General features: G+C 35.5%; 1 protein-coding gene across 5 annotated transcripts in view; it reads left to right on the top strand.

Moving 5' to 3' along the window:
• The first annotated feature begins 734 nt into the window (after positions 1–734).
• Positions 735–20,482, top strand: part of LOC131773887 (uncharacterized) — a 31,202-nt gene continuing 11,454 nt past the window's right edge. For 4 of the 5 annotated variants that reach the window (XM_066160279.1, XM_066160276.1, XM_066160277.1 and 1 more), the window contains exons 1-24: positions 735–893; positions 3,351–3,512; positions 4,483–4,590; positions 5,546–5,662; positions 5,794–5,904; positions 6,381–6,497; positions 7,085–7,198; positions 8,397–8,507; positions 9,320–9,427; positions 10,484–10,600; positions 11,249–11,359; positions 12,346–12,462; positions 12,644–12,748; positions 13,529–13,645; positions 13,845–13,955; positions 14,961–15,077; positions 15,319–15,426; positions 15,884–16,000; positions 16,835–16,942; positions 17,432–17,548; positions 18,097–18,195; positions 18,327–18,443; positions 18,884–18,994; positions 19,402–19,518. In XM_066160279.1, the coding sequence (XP_066016376.1) occupies positions 857–893; positions 3,351–3,512; positions 4,483–4,590; positions 5,546–5,662; positions 5,794–5,904; positions 6,381–6,497; positions 7,085–7,198; positions 8,397–8,507; positions 9,320–9,427; positions 10,484–10,600; positions 11,249–11,359; positions 12,346–12,462; positions 12,644–12,748; positions 13,529–13,645; positions 13,845–13,955; positions 14,961–15,077; positions 15,319–15,426; positions 15,884–16,000; positions 16,835–16,942; positions 17,432–17,548; positions 18,097–18,195; positions 18,327–18,443; positions 18,884–18,994; positions 19,402–19,518 (2,674 nt within the window). In that variant the 5' untranslated portion in view covers positions 735–856. The remainder of the gene's footprint in view (positions 894–3,350; positions 3,513–4,482; positions 4,591–5,545; positions 5,663–5,793; positions 5,905–6,380; positions 6,498–7,084; positions 7,199–8,396; positions 8,508–9,319; positions 9,428–10,483; positions 10,601–11,248; positions 11,360–12,345; positions 12,463–12,643; positions 12,749–13,528; positions 13,646–13,844; positions 13,956–14,960; positions 15,078–15,318; positions 15,427–15,883; positions 16,001–16,834; positions 16,943–17,431; positions 17,549–18,096; positions 18,196–18,326; positions 18,444–18,883; positions 18,995–19,401; positions 19,519–20,482) is intronic. The other variant, XM_059089853.2, reaches the window with a different exon arrangement.

Below are 20,482 nucleotides of genomic sequence, written 5' to 3'. Positions count from 1 at the left end.
AAATAAACATAGGTGACGGAATAAAACTTGTGCAAAGAATCCTTTGGAAATTTTGTCGCCACAGATGATTATCATCGTCCTATTTAATTAATTTTTAAGCTAAGCAAGATTTTCGTTCCAGAAAGTGACACATCTTCCTTTCCAGTTTTAAAAACTCCATTATAGTGGCAAACCCATATTTCAATGTCTTCAATGACAAATAGCTTATTAGCGTCGCGGGAGTCTTATTGTTGCGATAGTTTCTTGGATAATTAAGAATTTCCAATTGTTTCTAGGCTTTTTATTTTTTAAACAAACTTTTGCAATTACGCGAGGAAATATTGGTCAGCCATTAGAACGTGTTTTTCCTCAGGGCTGACTTTATTGTCCGATGTGTTAATTTTGATAATGACGGAGCTGCAGACAGTCACGGATACGTATTCCAACATTAATCATATAATATAGGACAAGTTCCGTCAAATTCCGCGCCAACGCAATCGCTTGGCAAACACAGCGACATTATAAATTTGTCGGGGGAAGGGTTATAAGTTAAAATTTATTGTGAGAAAAACTAACAAGGGAAATGTTTGAAGTTTAAGAAAATGTATTGAGTCTAAACTAAGAAAATATTTGATAAGTTTTTATCACAAGAAATCAGCAGACCTGTTTTAAAATTTCAGAAGTGGCAAGAAACAACTAGCTCAATTTAGTCCTCCCCTGACAGCTGTTAGTTGTTGATAAGGGTGTCAGGTCCCACGCGGTTGTCAGTGGCCTAAACGCGTGTTGCTTGAAGAAAACATAGTAAAGGTGAATAATTTCCGTTTCGCCGCAGGAAGCTGCGTTCGTCGTTCAGAGCGAGTTCTCTTTTTTACGGGATATGGAGGTTCTCTCCCCGCAAAACCAGTCTATAGATGGTGAGTAGTCTACGTTTCTTCTGGTGTAATTTTTTTAGCCATCAGTAATTTGTCTGGTGGAAAGCGGACGGCGAACACAAGCCTTTCAGCTGGGCATATGTCTCCCTGCTTGTGAGACGTCGTTAACTTTGGACGCACGATATTTAACTGTTTTTATTTTGCACGATCTTTACTGCTTACTTGAACGTCATATTTTTAGTTTGTTACTTCAGATGTTTTATTTCATATTGGTTTCGAGATTCGCCACAAAACGAGCACGGTGCTTAACTATGAACACCATCGGTTCCAAAGCTGGAGCGAGATGCGGTTTCTTGGCCGTCAATTATTCATTCTAAATTTCACGAATCTGTTTAGGGTTCATTAGTTGTCCAAATGCTGTCTAAGAGGCCATTCGTTGACTTTTTCTATTTTTTAAATGGAGTAAAGATTTCATTTTTGTGGAGTGTCAAGTTTAATCGAAAAGTAAGCCATCGTTGTGTAACGAGCGAGTTTTAACTACGTGGAATGCTTGTGTCAGACCTATTTTCCGCTGCTCGTCAGAATTCATCTACATATGATAATCTTATAACGCGAAAGCGGATAATAATTTGTGGTAGGAGGGGCTGATAAACAAAGCGATCGTTAAAAACCGTAAAATCCTGGCAATATTTTAAGCTGAGCTGTGATTCCTGTGATGTGCTCAAGAAAGCGAAAAATTATTCTGTGTGACACAAATTTCATTTTGCGCGTCATTGCTATTTGTTTTCTCTAGTTATCAATCGTGGAGGAGACGGGAGAAGGTTTAAGTAATACGCCATTGAAAAAATATATTCTATCTGTTTTCCAAACTTTGTGGTTGTTTTCTCCTCCAAAGAGGTTTTTCTTTAGTTGCAAATGCGTGATGATTGATGGTAATTAACAATTCGTGGTCCAAAGGGTCTCAACCTTTACCTAGCATCGGTACGGGGTATTCCATAGCACGAGTTGGCAACGGTTTCGAATGCTCTCGGTCTATTTGTTCAGTTTTCAAGGTTATTTGTAAACGATCATCTACTGTCTGGCATCAAGTGAGAACTATTTTGTCGTGTTAGCTCAACTCTTATGGGACGACAGGAAACATTTACCTCCCCGGAGGGTCACCATATCGCTTATTACCTTCGAGAAATGCGTTCGGTTTGTTTCGTCTCACACTACATAAAGTGGTCGTAAATTATGCAAAGCCTAGCTTTTGTCTTGCTAAATTGTTTACTTGACTATCACTGCACAAAGACCAAACTTGACGCCTAATGTTGAATAACAAACCCAAATAAATCACAATCTCGCCACAACTCACTTGAAATGTCGATATCAATTCAGATAGTGCTTTCAAATTCGATCAGACTGTAATTTAAGGGTTTGTTTCGAAATATTTCAACTCGTTATCAAAATTATTTTTGTCGCAATTTGCTAATACATTAGATTTCCCATGAACCACAGGGTAAAAAACCCATCTGTTACCACAGGAGAAATGAACTTGTTATCTTTAGATTCATTACTGGCAACTCTTAAAATCATGCTGCTGTGTGAGATTGGAATTCATGTCGTGGCTTAATTGCCAACCTGACCTAAACAGGTAGAATGTTTCGTAAATAACTTAATCTTATTTGATGGCCTTTGTGTGTTTAGTTTTTTTCTTAATTTTTTCTCAATGTGTGTCAAGAAATACTTGCATATTAATACAGAGGAGTAATTTTCAAACACAATTTATTTTGTAAAAGAATGGATAATGTTATTTAGTTTCATGTTACTTGTAATGCTGAATAGAAACACAAATTTGGTTGTGAGAAATCAGCAAAGCCATATCTAGAAAAATTAACTGTGTGGTTGTGGCAAAGTTTATTGTTTGTCCTGCGAGGAAAACATTGATCTTGCTGACAGCACAATTGCCTGCCATCTTATAAAGAAAATGTGAAAAGTGATAGTTCTCTACACCAAGGGTTTTATAACAATGGCTTTATATCAGGAATGAAAACAATGCTGTGCATAAATATATATTTGTTAAAAAATTGTTTTTTATGCCTCTTGAGGCATATTACTGGAATTTATGCATTGTTCTGAACAATTAGATTAGGTTGAGCATGGTCATTCATGGGATTGGTTACCAGGAAGTTACTAAAACCTTGTCTTTCTCAAGTTCTCAACTCATTATGAATATAATTTAGGTAAAAATTAGCTTATTCACATAAATTTATCTTGAAAAAACTGGTTACAGAGGTTAAAGCAAGCAGTATGTTTTCTGTGGTTTTCCTCTGACAGCTGTACTGTTAATCTATATTTGTCTGCTTTCCAGAACTCATTGTGGTAGTCTACAAATCTTCTAAACATTTTCCAGAAAATTTCTATTTTCATTACTGCATGGTGCACAGTCTTCCCAATCCCTGTGGTCAGTGGCCTCTTTGTTTTTGCTAATAAATGTGTAATCCTCAATTTTATTTTAAGATTATTCCTCCTTGGATGAGTCTTGGGATTCCCGTCTGCCAACTCCTCTTGCATTAGACTTTTCTTCACTGAGGGAGGAAGAAGATTCCATCCCAAACACACAAAGGGGCCTGTCAGATGTGGAAGGACAAGACTTATATGTTGATAGTCTTGGTTATGAAGGTTTGTGGTCAATGACCAGAGAAAGATGTTTTTTTTTCAAAATAATATAAAAATGGTGGTCTTTCCTGTCTGTAAGTACATGTGAGGTCTCATAAGTCTTGTAAGCATATATATATTTTATAACTCCCCAAAATGTTAATATTGTACAAAGATGGATATCGTTGTATAATGACTGAAAAGTCAAAGTAAAAATTGAGAGAGATGTGAGTGTAAGGCCAATCATTAATGATTTCTGTAAATATACACTGTAAGTTGCTTATTTTAGGCATCATGATCTGGATGTGATGTTGATGTGTAAAGAGAAACAACCAAAAGTACAATATTGTGCAAAAGTATGTGTAACAAGTGAAATGCACAAATTTGATTTTTTGTTGTCTGGAATTTGAGAAGAAATTTTACCCAAAAAGCTGTGAAATCAACATGTAAACATGTAAAGCAATGTGTTCACTCAAAGGAAACACTTTCAAAGCCTGTAGCTGAAAGACTTTTCACTATGTTGCTTTTTCAAATTCACATAGTTCACCTCAGTCATGGTGATACACCATAATGAATCTATCACATTGCAATCAGGTACAATTATTTTTACCATGATGACTTGTCTTCTTATTTGACAGTACAAGGAAGAGTGCAGAGACAGGGTTAATTGTCAGAAAAATTGGCATGCTTCTGCTTAAACTTGTGTGGAAAATAGCACTTAAAAACACACATCAGCCAAAACAATGGAGTTCTACAAAAATTTGGCTGTGAACTAAGGTTCATCATATTTCATTGAAATCCCCAAATTTGTAATCTTTTCCAGATTTGGCTTTCACTACTTTTGCAAATTATTGTACAATGATGAAACCCATTTAAAGCAGTTTATTAGAATGAACAAAGTGATCAACTCAGCTAGACCTCTCAAACAGTTTTTCAAGTTTTTAACATCATACATCTTAAATATATGTTTAAAATACTGGTTGGCCATTTATAGATTTTTCAGCCTCACCGTCTGGTTTGAATGGGTATATGGCAATTAATGGTACTAGAGAAAATGATACTGATTACCTTCGGATGGCAAAGAAAGGTGGTGGACATGCAGGTTTGTGTTTAATTTTTTTTAAATAAAATGTCAGTCCATGCAGTTGTTTACCATGAAGGAGATGATCATGAACTACAGAAACCAACATAAACCGGCTACTTGTAACTTCCTCCCTTCATGTTATAAATTTGACAGAGCTACTTTACAAAGACTACATGAACTTTGTAAAACATTTCAAAATAAACCAGCAGGGTCATTTTGGGAAGTTTTATTCCTCAATTTAAGAGTGCTGAGAGTATAAAGTATGTTTTTGAGAGAGTTAAGTTAGGGTACAATGTAAGACTTTTTTATGGAATATGCTTCAAGAAATTGATTGAAACTGCCCCAACTTCAAAGTAAATGACTTCAAGACAAGCAAAATTTAGAGTCTAAAACACTTTATGTGATAAGCTGAATTATACATTTTGATTGGTTCTTACAGATGCATAGAAGATTTCACTACCAACACCATTTTTTTTTCCATATAAAACAAGTAAATTCCATCTACTGTGGGCGTATACAATAACAGATCACAGAAGAGTGCATTGGGTGTGCCTCATGGGACACTTTTTTGTTGTGGGCCTCACTGAAGATTCTTTTAGGCAATGAGCTCCCACCAAAAATAGTTTTGATGAAATAAATAATGTTACTCACATTTTTTTCGCTATCACTATTATTAAATTAGTTTGCTCCAGCTGTAGCCTTTGTTATCTAAATTCATTTAGGGTTTGAATTTCCAATTATGTAAAATTATAATAATTCTCAGCCAATTACATTTGCCACATGAGGTTGTCGAGTAAGGTTTTTTTTTTTTTTAGAGTTTGGTTATGAAACAGTGGCCAAAGCATACTTGGGCTCTGGTGGTCATATAAGTCAGAGTTATTGTCCCAAACTGGAGTTTTCAGTTTAAGACCAGGGTTTGTGACAATTTAAAACCTGAGTGATAGTAAACCAACAAATAATTTTCATTCTACAGATCTGTTAAAAGTAGAACCCCACACACCCACTCCTGAACCAGTCAGATATGACAAGAAGGATGGACAGTGGTACACCCATGATGGAGTGGATGTCAAGGACACTCAACAAAAGAAAGGTGAGAGTTCTTTGACATTACATCTTATCGCAACTTGTATTATTAATATCATAATGTGGGGTGGGGGGTGGAATTGTAAAAATTTCACAGTCGTAAAATTTTATTGTTCACTTTTTAATACCTTCTCTTAGAAATGATTACATTGTCCAGGGATCAACTATCTTCATCTTCTAAAAGCTCAGTAGACATAGAGACGGATACAGAATATCTTCAACTTGCAAAGAAAGGTGGAGGGCGTAAAGGTAACCCTTAGAAGATCTTAACACAAGTAACAATGTTGATGAAGTTTGGGGTTTGGTCAGGAATTCTCAAAGTAATCTTTTGTTTTTAATTGATTAACTTGTTGAATAATTTTCTAGTACTGCTAGTGTCATTATGTCCATGCGGTGTAGTCTTCAAAATCACAAAAAATCATGTAACTTTGCCCTAAAATGAAAACTCAATGATGGAGTTTTCATTTTGGGGCAAAGTTACATGAAGGCTTGCTAGGCGTTGGCAAGCTTCAAAGAAATTGAGGTATAATTACATGATTTGTTTCTGCCAAATCCATCAATATTCCTTGGAATCCTAGTTGTGTTAGTCATTTTTCGTAGTCAGCTCTTTGGTGCTACATATAAACACATTCTCCTGTAAGTACTAATAAACATTTTTGTAAAACTACTTCAGCATCCATGCTTATTAGTTGTTTGTAGTTTTGACTGTTCCTCTTAAATATTAGATTTATTAACAGTAGTTCCCCACACACCCACTCCTGAACCAGTCAAATACACCAAGAAGGATGGACAGTGGTATACACAGGATGGAGTGGATGTGAAAGAGACCCAACAGAGGAAAGGTGCAGTATCATTTGTAAATTTTGACACAAATTGTATTTCCCCTCATGAATTGAAGCTGGTCAGCCTTATGCATATTATTAGTTGATTGTAAAAGAACTGCAATTACCCATGGCCTTCATGATGACTGCGACTATTGAAATAAACCAGTTGATGACAAACCAATGATATGGGTTATTTCTTTCTATACATCACTGGAGCATTGTCATTACCATTGTAACTTGATGAAGCGACTATTTAAAAGGGAAATTTTTTAATTCTGTCAATCTATGTACTGGATTTTGCATCTTGCCCTGGAGAAATGTGTTAACCACCCTTTGACAAAGATCTGTAAGATTTTATTATACCTTTAATAAGATCATATATAGTTGTGTTGTACTTCCCCCCTCCCCCAAATTTGTAGGTTTACATGAATCTGTTTGAGTATTGTAAATTATCCTCTTGATGATATATAGGAATGGACTGTTATAAGACTCATGTATGATTTAGAATTCTTGGAAGTGTTTGGTAGCTCTTTGATTGTACTCTAGCAAACAAAATTTGCAAACTTGCTAATTTGATAATTGTGGTGGTTTCTTTTCCATAACAGACTTGTCTTTGGCCTTGAATGGTTTACTCCATAACGGTGATGATGCACAACTAGCTGCTGGGGGAAAGCACACAGATTATCTTGACCTGGCCAAGAAAGGTGGAGGACATAAAGGTACCTAGCTGATGACACATATTGGAACATTTATTTCTGATCACTTATTTGTATTTTTGCATTCTGCTTACATGTAAATCCAAGCTTATCTTTGACATTGTGTGTAACTGAGCATAAATCTTTTTGTTATTTAATAGTATCTACTGCCCAGTCTTGTGTATAGATTTTTTTCACTTTTGCAGAGTTGAACATTAAAGGGTTTGTAGGAACACATCAAGGGCTCTTGAGATTTGTCACTTTTAGCATCTTAAATAGCGTTTGACAAGACTTTAAGGGTTTACCTTTAGGGTCTTAGTAGGGTCTACCATGCAGTTGACCATATTGCCTCCTTGATATCTGCTATATCATTTCTCGGGAGACCTGTATAATGCTCATGGACAAATTGCAAAACACACCTGGACAAATTGCAACTGTGAGCAGCTTGTACCATGGAAGGGTGTAAAGTAGAAAATACAGGCAGCACATGTACTTTTAGCTGGCCCTCCTTAGAAAATCACAGGAAATATCACACTTGCCTACAAGTGTTTAAATGTACAGTCTCATGCCTGCCTATCTTTTGTATGGATTTAGTTTTTCTAGCCAATATCATGCCTACAATACCTGATATAGAGATCTTTTGTGATTGCCCTCAGCCAAACATCCAAATATTAAGGTTCTTTTTGCTACAAAGGGGCAAAGGTGTGGATTACTCTAACTAGTAAACTGCAAAACGTAACTTCACTGCCTAATTTTCAAAAGATTTCTCAAACTTCATTTATGTAATTGGTGTAATGTACTTTGTAATGTAACATATATATTGTATATCCTATGTGTCAATTGTAATTTGTGTTGTAGGCTTCTTTTGTATTTTGTATTTCTAGATACATCATGTTTTACTTAATATGTCCTAAGCAGGCCCCCATTCAAACCTGCTTGAAGCTGAACTGGGCCAGCCTGCATTAATATAATTGCTAATAAATGAATAAACAAATAAACGTTGGATGTATATTGAAGGGTTGGACTAGGTGATGTAACCCCATGTACTGAATACAACAAAACTAAGGGCAATTCACATTTATTAAATAAGTTACATGTAACTCATATGCAAATATATTGGAACTTGTTGTATGGCACAGTGAACATTTGTTGACCACAGTAGTTCAATGGTTTAAAGACTTATGACTTATGCTTGTTTATATAATTGTCATGTTGTCTGCAGATTTATTGAGCATTCAAGCTCATACTCCTTCACCTGAACCAAAACAGTATGAAAAAAAACAATGGGACTGGTACAATCAAGATGACATGGTAATCAGAGATGGACCACAAGGTAAAGTATGATTCAGATTCCATAAAGAGAGTAGATACAGTATGCTTCTTACTCAAAGAATTTGATGTATACCACACAGGATACTTTTATCCCCCTAAAAAACTTGTCAAGTGCATCTACATGTACATGTTAGGAACAACTCTTGTTCAGGTTTAATCTTTGAAATCTTTAGAGCTCCTGTTTACTCTATAAATTATATCAGTGCTCATAATAATCCTCTTATAAATCATTGACTTAATTGTGTAAAAGTAAGAAAGGTGGAATGCATGTAGAAGAATTCTGTTTGCTATTTTTCATGTCTGTGTCATGTTCCACTTGTTATCCTTAAGCTTGTTTGAAATACATGAACAAAAAGTGTCAAGGGTGGGATTTTCAGTTGAAATACATGAACAAAAAGTGTCAAGGGTGGGATTTTCAGTTGAAATACATGAACAAAAAGTGTCAAGGGTGGGATTTTCAGTTGAAATACATGATCAAAAAGCATCAAGGAATAATACAGAAAGTACTTTTAAGTGACATTGTAAACCCAGCTTTTGCTGCTTTTGTGCAATATTATGAGTGGACTTTTCAGTTGAAATACATGACCAAAAAGTGTCAAGGAATAGTACAGAAAGTACTTTTAAGTAACATTGTAGACCCAGCTTTTGCTGCTTTTGTGAAATATTATGATGAGGGATTTTCAGTTTAGTGAGTTGAAAAATCTGGTCGGAAGTTAGATTGCTTTCTAGTTTCAAACAGTTATAAACATAGCCATTCTATTATGTACATTTCAGTCAGGGTACATAGCTTAACATGGTTTCTTCTTTCATCAGACTCTGGATCTGGTCAGAATCGTCGTCGAACATTTAGCGATTCTGCAAGTGAGTGTAAAGCTGAGACAGAATACCTGCAGACTGCAAGGAAAGGGGGAGGGCATAAAGGTGAGGACGACAGGGTTTTCACTGATATACACAGCTATGTATGCAATACAGTATTTATGGTATAACTATTCCCAAGATTGCAATAATTTAAAATGTGGTATAGCAGCATCAGGAGAGTGTGGCTGAAGAATTTCCATTCATGCCAGTATTCCTCTGTACCTCATGTGCCCATTTCCCTTTAGTAGAAACAGTTTGGTTATTTTGGTATGTAGGTAGATTTTCCCACAGAGTACAGTTTAATTACCCAGGGATACTTATTGGCACTTGTCAAAAAAACTTCCAAAAATGACCAATGATATTTCCCAAACTTGTTTCCTTGTTCTGGTGTACATTACAACATCATTACTAAAGAATTCATCCCCTACAAAAGGAAACAGATGACAGACTTTGCAATAAATTACTTTTATTTTTTAATTGATGAGTGTTGAAATATTCCAAAGTACATGTAGGTACCCATGTCAACACATTCAAATTGAAATTTAAGGGTTTCCAGTTCACACTACAGTAATTATTGCTTGTAAGGACCATGTTACTAACTTGGGGATTTGGGCATTATTTGCATTTAGTTGACTGTTATCAGGAAGGCAAAGAGTTCATTTTCTGATCAAACATGCATCCCTCAGCTTGATACATTGACATTCATGAGATGTCATATGCTTACTAATTTTCCATTCCTTATTTTTAGTATTAAGTGCTACTCATTACTCCAGCTTATCTTTGATTATAGGGTTTGTATAGAAATTGTTGAGAGAGTAACTTCTGCAGCAAACAGAATAGGAAATTATTTTTGTAAGAAATGAAGGCAACATTATTTTGGAACATTGTCAGGTTTTGACCCACTCAATGATAACTAAGAGGAGAAAAGGAGATATTTGAATGAGTTTTTTTGCTAAAGTTGGCAAAGAGAGCGTCTGATTTGAGGCATTAGGTTCTTGAGGAGGTTCTTGAGGAGCCTCTTTAGCACCTTTAGGTGTAATCAGTGGATCTATTATAAATGTAAGAGGTATTCATTTTTAATTATTTATTTCATTATTTTTGTATTATTTCCTGCCTTAGATCTGTTGTCAATGGAACCTCACCTAACTTCCCCTGAACGGGTCAATTATGAAAAGACAGATGGACAGTGGTACACTCATGATGGTGTGGATATTAAAGAAACACAAGGGAGGAAAGGTAGAACTGAAAACAATCACAGCTTCACTTAAAAGCTGTTGCCTTGTCAGTCTCCATGAAACATACTTTAATGCACTGAAGCTTCATTTATGGGTCTGCTTTTATGAATTTACTCACATTGTATAAATAGCGATTAAAACTGACCAATGGATCAAGTTGTCATGAATAATAAGTAGCATAAGTATGTTAAAGGTACACCAGTAGACTCACAGTCTTACCTAGGAAAGTTATGTTTCAAAACTTGTTCATTATGCCACCTTGTTCTTTGGTCTATCATGGGCACACAGCTGTATATTTGTGACTGTATCATTGTGTCCTTTAGTGTGTTGATTACTTAATAATGTTTGTATCATTAAGTGCCAACTCAACTACAGTTCTGAAAGTTTGAAAGTATTGGAGTGCCTTACCAGGAAGTATATATATTCAATCAAACGTTACCTACTCTCTCACGTTTTCATATCTTTAAAACACAGACAGGCGCATCCATTAAAATAAATGTAAATGATGTGGAGGAAGGGTTCTGAGTTTTCATGGCTTTTTTTCTCAAGGACTGGATGAAGTTATTGCACCAGTTTGGGCTAGATACTCTGATGAACAGTTCCTATGCCTCAATATCTGTTAAGTTTTATTCCTGTTTACTCTTTTTAGAAATGATTACCCTGCCTAAGAGCCCACATCCATCAAGTACAGCAAGTTCAATAGATATAGAGATAGATACAGATTACCTGAAGACTGCTAAGAAAGGTGGAGGGCATAAAGGTCAGTCTTAAATGTAAACATAGCATGGCTGGAATTATGATGCCTACATCTGGTTCAGCATTATATTTTAACTCTGGGTTAGGGTTTTTGATAAAAAAAGAAGAAGTGTGATGGGTTTGAAGAATAATTTTTCATATCAAAGATTGGTTGTTTAATGTGGTTGTAATGGTGAATGCCACAAGTTGAAGTTTTTGCTTCATGGATCTTCTATACTTTTAACCAGTGTTTTTTGATTACACAAATCTCAACTTCAAATCCGCTCTCATTGTTGTTAAGCATAATTATAACATAGTTAGTAAATTTGTCTAATCAAATTCAATTGTGCGAGTGTGCTTCATATTCCTACTGTGCACGCTCATGACGTCAGCAAACAAATCCCTTAGAAAAAAATTTTCCATCGGGTTGAAAATGTTATAAAACAATTGGTTCATGTGTCAGCTGTGTGTTCATCAAGGTATGGAGCACTTGGGAAGTTTGGAGAGCACTCAAGAAGCTAGAGTTGTTTGAGGCGTAGCCTTGAGCAACTCTTATGCATCTTTCGTGCTCTCCAAACTTCCTGTGTACTTCATATCTTGATGAACGCACGCATGATGTATGAACCAATTGTTAATTGGTTGAGGTGTTGTGTAGCTAATAGCAGTGAACCATCTTGATAAAAAGGTAGCAACACATGAACAATGGACTCCATTGTTCGGCAAAACCAGCATTATTGCACATAGAACATTCTGATCAGAAATGATTTGTGATAGTTAAATGTACCTTATATTGTGGAAAAACAATCATTCTAATCCATTATAAAACTTTGTTGATTTTACTTTTAAAATGTAATTTTCTTTAGTTACTTATGGCTACACAGGGAATAACCTTTTCTTTGAGAACCATAATATTTGGTTTTAGGATATTATGGCAACAATAAATAAGGTTCACCAATAGCATATTTCTATAGTTTAAGGAAAATTAATTTTATCTGGTAAATTTGCCAACAGACTTGTTGACAGTAGAACCTCACAAACCCACTCCTGAACCAGTCAGTTATGACAAGACAGACGGACAGTGGTACACTCATAATGGAGTGGATGTGAAAGAGACTCAACAGAGGAGAGGTAATTCTTGTTGAATGTGAGGATTATAAGTTTTGTTCACTAATTGGGGATAGGTACATGTAAATGGATTTGATAAACAATTTGAGAAAGAAATGGATATGCATATTTTACAGTATACACCTTATTGTATATATTCACTTGACTGTATATATTCATGTTATCTTGAATTGGTATATTTCAGACTTGTCATCTAGTCTTAATAACAGTCAAGAGTGTGATGTCCTAGCTGCTGGTGAAAACTGTGGAGAATACTTACAACTTGCAAAGAAAGGAGGAGGACATAAAGGTAAACACTAGTCAGCAGTTGATGGTGTCAATGTCTGTAATGTTATTTGGAGATTTGTAGCATCATCCTGTCACAATACAATGGACACTGCTCACAAAGGTAGATTCCTCCTAAGTAATGTCAGGCCAAAGTGTAAAAACTTGTGTGCAATAAAGGTTTGATTCAGCAGCAGACCTGGTAGTGAACTGTGCATTTGCCAATTTTTTTTTTCAAAGATTGGAATGATGTGAACTTCAATTACACCAATTTTTTTAAAAAGTTTCCAGTTTTGGATCGTTTTAGTTCTTGTCTATGGTTTTTGTAAGTGTTTGATTGAATAATTATGTTTAGGATGTTTTTAAATAAATTCACAAACATGCTATGTTAAACAGAGCATTTTTTCATGTAAAACAAGTAAAAACTTTTAATTCACATTCTTCGTATTTTGATGCATTGCAAATGGGAAAATAAAAACAGCAGAGCACTGCTTTTAACATAACCAACCTTAGCTATATGTTCTTTGTCTTCAAAAGGGAAGGAGGTTTCTACCAAAGGTGTTTTCTCTAAAAATAAGTTGCATTGCATCACAAAGTGAAGTGCATGTAGTTGTTTATAAAGAGAATTTTTGGTGATATCTCATAAAATAATTTTCTATCCAGTCAAAAATGGAAAATGGTGCTGTTCATGATAAACATAACAATAACAATAAGATTACATGTATACATCCATTTGGTTAAGATTTTACAGTCTATGAATGAGACGATCTACTAAAATGTTGATTTCTTCCTTTTTATGTTTCAGATTTGTTGACAATTGATCCTCATGCACCAACACCTGAACCTTCCAGTTATGAAAAAACAGATGGACAGTGGTACAGTCACGATGGAGTTGATGTGAAAGATACACAGCAAAGAAAAGGTATGTTGGATCCTGAAATAATGTAAGCTCCCGAATGTTTACTGACTACTTCAAGGTGGTTTTTGTTGCAAACTAAAAAAAATCATGCCAAACTTGAGAATTGCACAATTAGAAAGGTTTGTCCTTTTTGTGCTAAATAAGTAAAGTAAATAAATAAGTAAAAATAAGTAAATCTTCCTCAACTCTCTCTTTCCTTTAGAAATGATAACAGTTTGTAGCAGTCCTCGTCCAGTAAACTTGGATAGTTCATTGGAAGTTGACTCACAAACAGATTATTTAAAGATCGCAAAGAAAGGCGGAGGACATAAAGGTACTGATTTAAAACAATTATTGATACAACTGTGATTGCTTGTTGAATTGTAATGCCATTGAAAGAAATGCAAGATCCTCTTTTTGTTATAAATTTAACCCATTTAAGCCAGTGTGCCTTTGCATAAATCATATGATAAAGAGCCAAAGCAATGCACATTAAATGATATAGATTGTCTGCTTTCAAGGAGAGACTTAAAGACATTACGGGTATGTGTAAAACAGTAGGAGAAACTATTTCCAAAGAAAACATGATAGATTCATGTCAAATGTTACTGATAGATTGAGACTACAGAAAGACAATTGTTACAATTCTCTTCCATGTAGGCAAACCCGCGTCCAGATTGATTATCAAGTAATTTCAAGTCAAGTCAACTCAGAAGTCATGATGCACATTTGTTTAATCTACCCAAAATTTGCTTGTTACTGAAAAACTATGAATTGAAAGCAATTAAGACCTAACCTAACCCTAACCCTAAGCAAGTGACCAATCAAGACAAAAGCTCTATGCCAAAAAAATCAGTATATTTTCTGTTGGAAGCAAATTGTTTACAAATTTCATGAAAGTAAGTCTAGAATTGGAGCTCAGCTGACTCGAAAGTTGCAAGCTTGAAGGGGCTTTAGTGTTGCTTACATGAGACAAACACCTAGCATAATGGGTTAAAGGTGTTTCAGGTGTCAGTTCAATGAGGTTTTTATGGATGAAAATGATGTTTCTTTCTCCTGATTTACAACCATGCAGATAGATTTAATCTTAACATTTCTCTTGACTTCTAGTTGTACTTCCTTCATTTGCAAAAGTAAGAGCAGGAAAATGTGAAAATCTTAACTGAATAGGTTATAATGGTAGAAATATTTAATTCTGAAGAGGAACACACTGAATGTTTTGCAGAACAAACTTACCATGGAATTGATAGGCTACAAGCCTTTGTATATAATGTGTTGTTTTTGTCTTTGTTCCACGAGTTGTTGTGATCCATTGACATAATTGTTTGTACTGTGATAGATCTGCTGACAGTTGAACCTCACACACCCACCCCTGAACCAGTCAGATATGACAAGAAGGATGGACAGTGGTACTCACATGATGGAGTGGATGTCACAGAAACACAGAAAAGAAAAGGTTACTGCAGTGAATTACATGTTTATGTCTGCCACAGAGAGTATTTTAATTTTTCAGTCATTTATACTTCCCTATCAAGTCATAATTTGTAGTCATGCCAAAACATATTGTAAAAGTATTCTTGTAAATTTAAAATTTATTTTGATTGTATTACCATCACAAAGTCATGGAGGGTATCACTAAATGAGAAATCCAGATATATTTGTCTATTTATGTGGTTGATGTTGTGTTTGTTGAACAGAATTAGCTGTATCTATTGAAGCTCAACAAGGCACAAAAACACTACTAGCAGCAGGAGGAAACAACACAGAGTACCTTGACTTGGCAAAGAAGGGAGGAGGACACAACGGTAGGCTCATTATTTTACTTGATGTATCTTTTCTGTAGTTTGCTGCCTTTTGTATGTATCCACAGTATTTTAAATTAATATGGCAATGTAGAATCATGAAGTAATGGCAAGGAAACCTTTAAGTTGTGAATTAAACCAATTGGGCCTTTGGGCTTGAAAACACTCACTTGAAATACAGGCTAATTAAGTGGTAAATGAACAAAAGATACTGCATGTAACATGCTGGTAACTTGTTGTTTGTTTTTATACCTGAATACAACAGATAATTATTTAAGGAGTGAAAGAATAAAAAACATTTTGCCTTCGACAGAGAAAAAGGTTAATTAGTAAATTAACTAGTAATTAGTTAATTAGTAATAAAACTAACTATTGTTGTGCAAACAGTGTACAAGTCATATATTTAGAGCCTCAAAAAATTTTAGGAAAGCCCTTACACATGTATTTTCTTTTTTGTTAGATTTATTGACAATAAGCCCACATGCACCTACACCTGAACCTGTAAGATTTGACAAGAAGGATGGACAGTGGTACACACATGATGGAGTGGATATCAAAGAGACACAGCAACGAATAGGTAAATAGTATTATGTAGCATGCAGTAAGTCTTTTGCTTTAACACTTTGAAAAATTTTAGTGTATGTATTTTCAAGTTAAGTCTAAAATTAATGTTAGCACTGGGTTTTCCACTTTAATTGATAAAATTGTCTCTTAGGCTCTCTTTTCCCGGCAGTGGATTCTATTTCTTCTCCTTGACATTCACTCATGAACCTGTGTCCATCCATCCTGATTTTTGTAATCTAATTACCAGCACATTTGAATGTGAATCTTACATCTCATCACTTATTGAGATGCTATTTGTTTCAACTGCAGCATCACAAAGTATGTGTACAGTTACCTCTCATAGTGGATAAAAAAGAAAACCGTTGGTTGGCTAGAGTCATCAGGGGAAAATTGTTCCAGTCTATAATAATAGATAATTACTCGGTTAAATTGCAAAAAGCTGTGGGTCACAATAGTCCATTTTACAGTTGCATGCTTAGTTGCCAAGCCTTTGGACAAGAGTGAGGCTAAGGGTATTATGATACAAGCATTAAATTGCTGTTTTTCAAATGTAAATTACTTTGTTATCATGTTAACTAGATACTGGTCTCTATCACAGCAAGGTCACCTTCAGCCTCACTCTAAATCAAAGGCTTGGTAACTAAATATACAACTATAATTTCAGATATATGCTAACCAGGCTGAATTACATACACTATCAATAGTTTGTTTACACGTCTCTGAGCATTACTATACATAATCAGGTTGTGTTGGAATTAATGGAAAATTACATGTGCACAGAGAGAGTGCCTTATGCATGTTAATCAATGATGGGAATGCAATCATTGCTTGATGTTTTGTTGTCCAGACTCAATTGTGTCACTTGATGATCAGAAGAACAGTGAGTGTGTCATGGCTGCAGGATGCAATAACAGAGAATATCTTGAGTTGGCAAAAAAGGGTGGAGGACATCAAGGTAACTGATGAGTTGTACAGCATGCTTACATAATTGTGGGACATCACATTCTTTGAATATGTTTGATATCTTTTAAAAATAAAGACATGTTTGTTACAAATGGGCTAATGTTTTACAAAGGCAAGTAAATTTTTGCAGTGTTGCAGAAATCCTGGGAATATGAGACTAGGGCCAATGTCTAGCCCAAAACTTACTGGTAAATCAGTCAGGAAAATTAGGTAGTTTCTTGATTTTTTGCAGCTGAAATGAAAAAGTTAAGGATAATCTCGCATCATTGACAGTCACACTCTGTAGAGGTATCTGCAGCGACAGTCAAGGTCTTAAATGAGGGGTTTGATGAAGGGCTAATCCTTCCAAACTAGGTGACTAGGCATAGACTGAGGCTGTTCACAGCTAAACATGGCCTTGTAGAAGAAATGTTGGATAACAATTTCTTTACTTTCATTTTAAGAAATGTTTTGAGTGTACATTATGCATCTGTGCTTGCAGATCTGTTGTTAGTTCAACCCCACACACCCACCCCTGAACCTGTCAGATATGAAAAGAAAGATGGAGAGTGGTACACACATGATGGAGTGGACATAAAAGAGTCACAACAGAGAAAAGGTAGACCGACCCACAAAAATTGTGAAGCTGTTTCATACAGCTGGTGACTTTTCACCAACTCTATGAGTCAAGTTGTTGCCCAAGTTCTTTGCAATCAATGTTGGATAGGGAGTTAATGGTAGTTTGATATTCAGTTGATTATGAGACCCTCTACAATACACTGAAGTAACTTGCTCTTTCCAAGACCTGTAATGAAGACCTTACATTCAGTAATTTTTCATCAATAATTAATTTGACAGAACATAACACATGAGGGAATGTGTATAGACAGTTTGACAATATTGATACCAGTCTTGGTGTTTTGTTTACTGGATAACCACAGGTTTAAACATTCAGATTGTATATTTTATACTGTGTCCTTACAGGTATGGATGAATGACTGATTTTATTTTTGAGGGAAGATTTTCCTCTCATTCAAAAAAGTGTAAAATGTTGCGATGACTGCAATTTCTCTGAACAAGAGGCACCAACTCAGTGCTTATGTAGGAGTGCTTTACCCATATTATTCCAATCAAGGGAAATTTGAAGAATCTGGTTATTTTATATAGATTTGTCTGTGACCCTGGAAAGTATTCCAGAAGATTTATCAGCTGCAGGAGAGCACAATGGTGATTATCTTAAAACTGCCAGACAAGGGGGACGTAAAGGTAATATTTGAAACCATTCATGGTATGGTGCATGCATAATAACTCCATAAATGTTCTTGTGGAAAATTTATGTCAAAAATTTATTATGATTGAAAGTGTTGGTAAAAGCTCTCTTGTTATAATATTGTTAGACTTGTTAACAGTAGAACCCCACATGCCCACCCCTGAACCAGTCCGATATGACAAAAAGGATGGACAGTGGTACACACATAATGGAGTGGATGTTAAGGACACTCAACAGAGAAAAGGTTTTAACTCTTTCTCTTACTTGAACTTGAACATTTTTGTATTATCCAAAGCAATATCAGGCGGCCTGAAATGAAAATCAAGCAACTAGTTGACTATTGTGTGTAATCTCTGCAGCAACAAGCTTTTATGAAAAGTTTTGACAAGATTACGTGAGCATGCTTTGCAAATTCAATAGTTTTTGTTAAATAGTTGATGTAGGAACATAGAAGTCTTTTATTTCCTTTTCTCTTTCCCCTACAAATAATTAACTAGCTCAGGCACTTGTGGAAAATACCTCAAGAAAGTGAGACATAAAATAGTTGCCCCAAGGGCAAGGTAGAATTTAAATATTTTCCATGCCTTGATCACAAAACATCATTAATTAAAAACATTGGATTTCGAGGAAATTAGTGAATGTCACGTGATGGACACTTACATTGTTGGTGTAACTTCTCATTAGAAATGGTAACAGTTGCAAGCAGTCCTCGTCCAGCAAACCTTGATAGTTCATTGGAAGTCGACACGGAAACAGATTACTTAAAGATTGCAAAGAAAGGCGGAGGACATAAAGGTTGTTCTATAAACTTGATAAATAATAATACTATTCATTTGTGTACTTAATAGTAGTTCTCGTGACGTCTAAGTTAACGAGCAGGGTTTCCATTATCAAGCCTGGTCAGACATCTCTTCTAGTGTGCCAGCAATGGTTTGCTAGTGCACCTAGCAAATATGCCGGAGCAGTTTAAAAAAATATGAAAATATATTTATTTGCCAAGGGTAACCAATCTGAATTTGTGGTTTCTTTCAATTTATTTTAAAAAAATTGAACTAGAGATTGAGGCTAGTGATAGTCTAAAACCTACAAGCGCAAAGTGAATTGTTACCATAAGGCTGGGGCTAGTTAGTCATTGTGAAGATCCAGGAACATAAAGAAGGTGCACTCTATGTTTATAGTAACGGGAAACTGTTCTATGGTAGATCTGTTAACAGTAGAACCTCACACGCCCACTCCTGAACCAGTCAGATATGATAAAACAGATGGACAGTGGTACAATCACGATGGAGTTGACATTAAGGACACGCAGCAAAGAAAGGGTGAGTTTAATTAGGTGTTGGGAAGAATTTACTGCATCGTTTGAACCTCTGGAAGAATCTTGGAAAGGCTGAAAGCATTGTTGACAAATGTCATTGAATTGACTCTCCTTATGTCTGTGTTTCTGCTTCCTCATATTTACGGTTTCAATCCTTGGTTACACTCAAATTCAGTTTTACCACTGAAAGTGAGAAGTGAGTTTTAGCAACTGAAATGTTAAGTCTGGTCGCTAGCACGATAACACGAATACATGTATTTTTGTTCAATCAACAATTGCTAGTGGGAACATGTTTGTAAGAATTTTTATCTTACACCAAAATGCAAAATTCCTTTTCCAGTCTGTCCATCTGGTGACTGAGAAGGTTTGGTAGCAATTTGTCATTTGCATCAAAAAGGTTTCGTCAGTCTTTGCATTTTGAAAAGCAATTACTGTTGAAGCTCCCATGGGCAGAAACCCTCGATGGTATTTGTTAAGGGGGCTTGCAACTTTCGAGAATAGGTCGCGTGAGCAGCCACCTGCGCTAGAACTTTGTGATAATTGTTGAACTGTTTTCCTCTTACTCCCTTGTCAATCTTCGTGGTGAAAAATCGAACGTCGTGATGATTAAATCAGAATGGAAAGTTGTGACATAATTCCCTACGGTAAAATGTGATGATTTTTATAAAAAGAATATTTGGCTCTCTGGCGTTACAATGTGTATGTGAGATTGGTGTTTCGTTAGTAAAGCTTGTCACCGTAACCCAAGATAATTATGTTAGCTAGTCTACCAGCTTTAGTAAAGTGTTTGTGATCGGTGTATTGGATCGGAAAAAATTATGGAAGAGGGAGATAAAATGTAGCATTCGCTCTCTAGGAAACATTTTTAATGCAACAAGTATAGCTCTAGATGTGTTTTTATTTTTCATTGGTGATCTCTATGTTTGTATTCTAAGCAATGATCTCTGCATCTCGAAGAGGCAAATCGA

Source organism: Pocillopora verrucosa, chromosome 13, assembly GCF_036669915.1.
Source record: "Pocillopora verrucosa isolate sample1 chromosome 13, ASM3666991v2, whole genome shotgun sequence".
Lineage (NCBI taxonomy): Eukaryota > Metazoa > Cnidaria > Anthozoa > Scleractinia > Pocilloporidae > Pocillopora > Pocillopora verrucosa.
The sequence above is the reverse complement of the archived record's forward strand: the minus strand, read 5'-3'. Positions and strand labels throughout refer to the sequence as shown.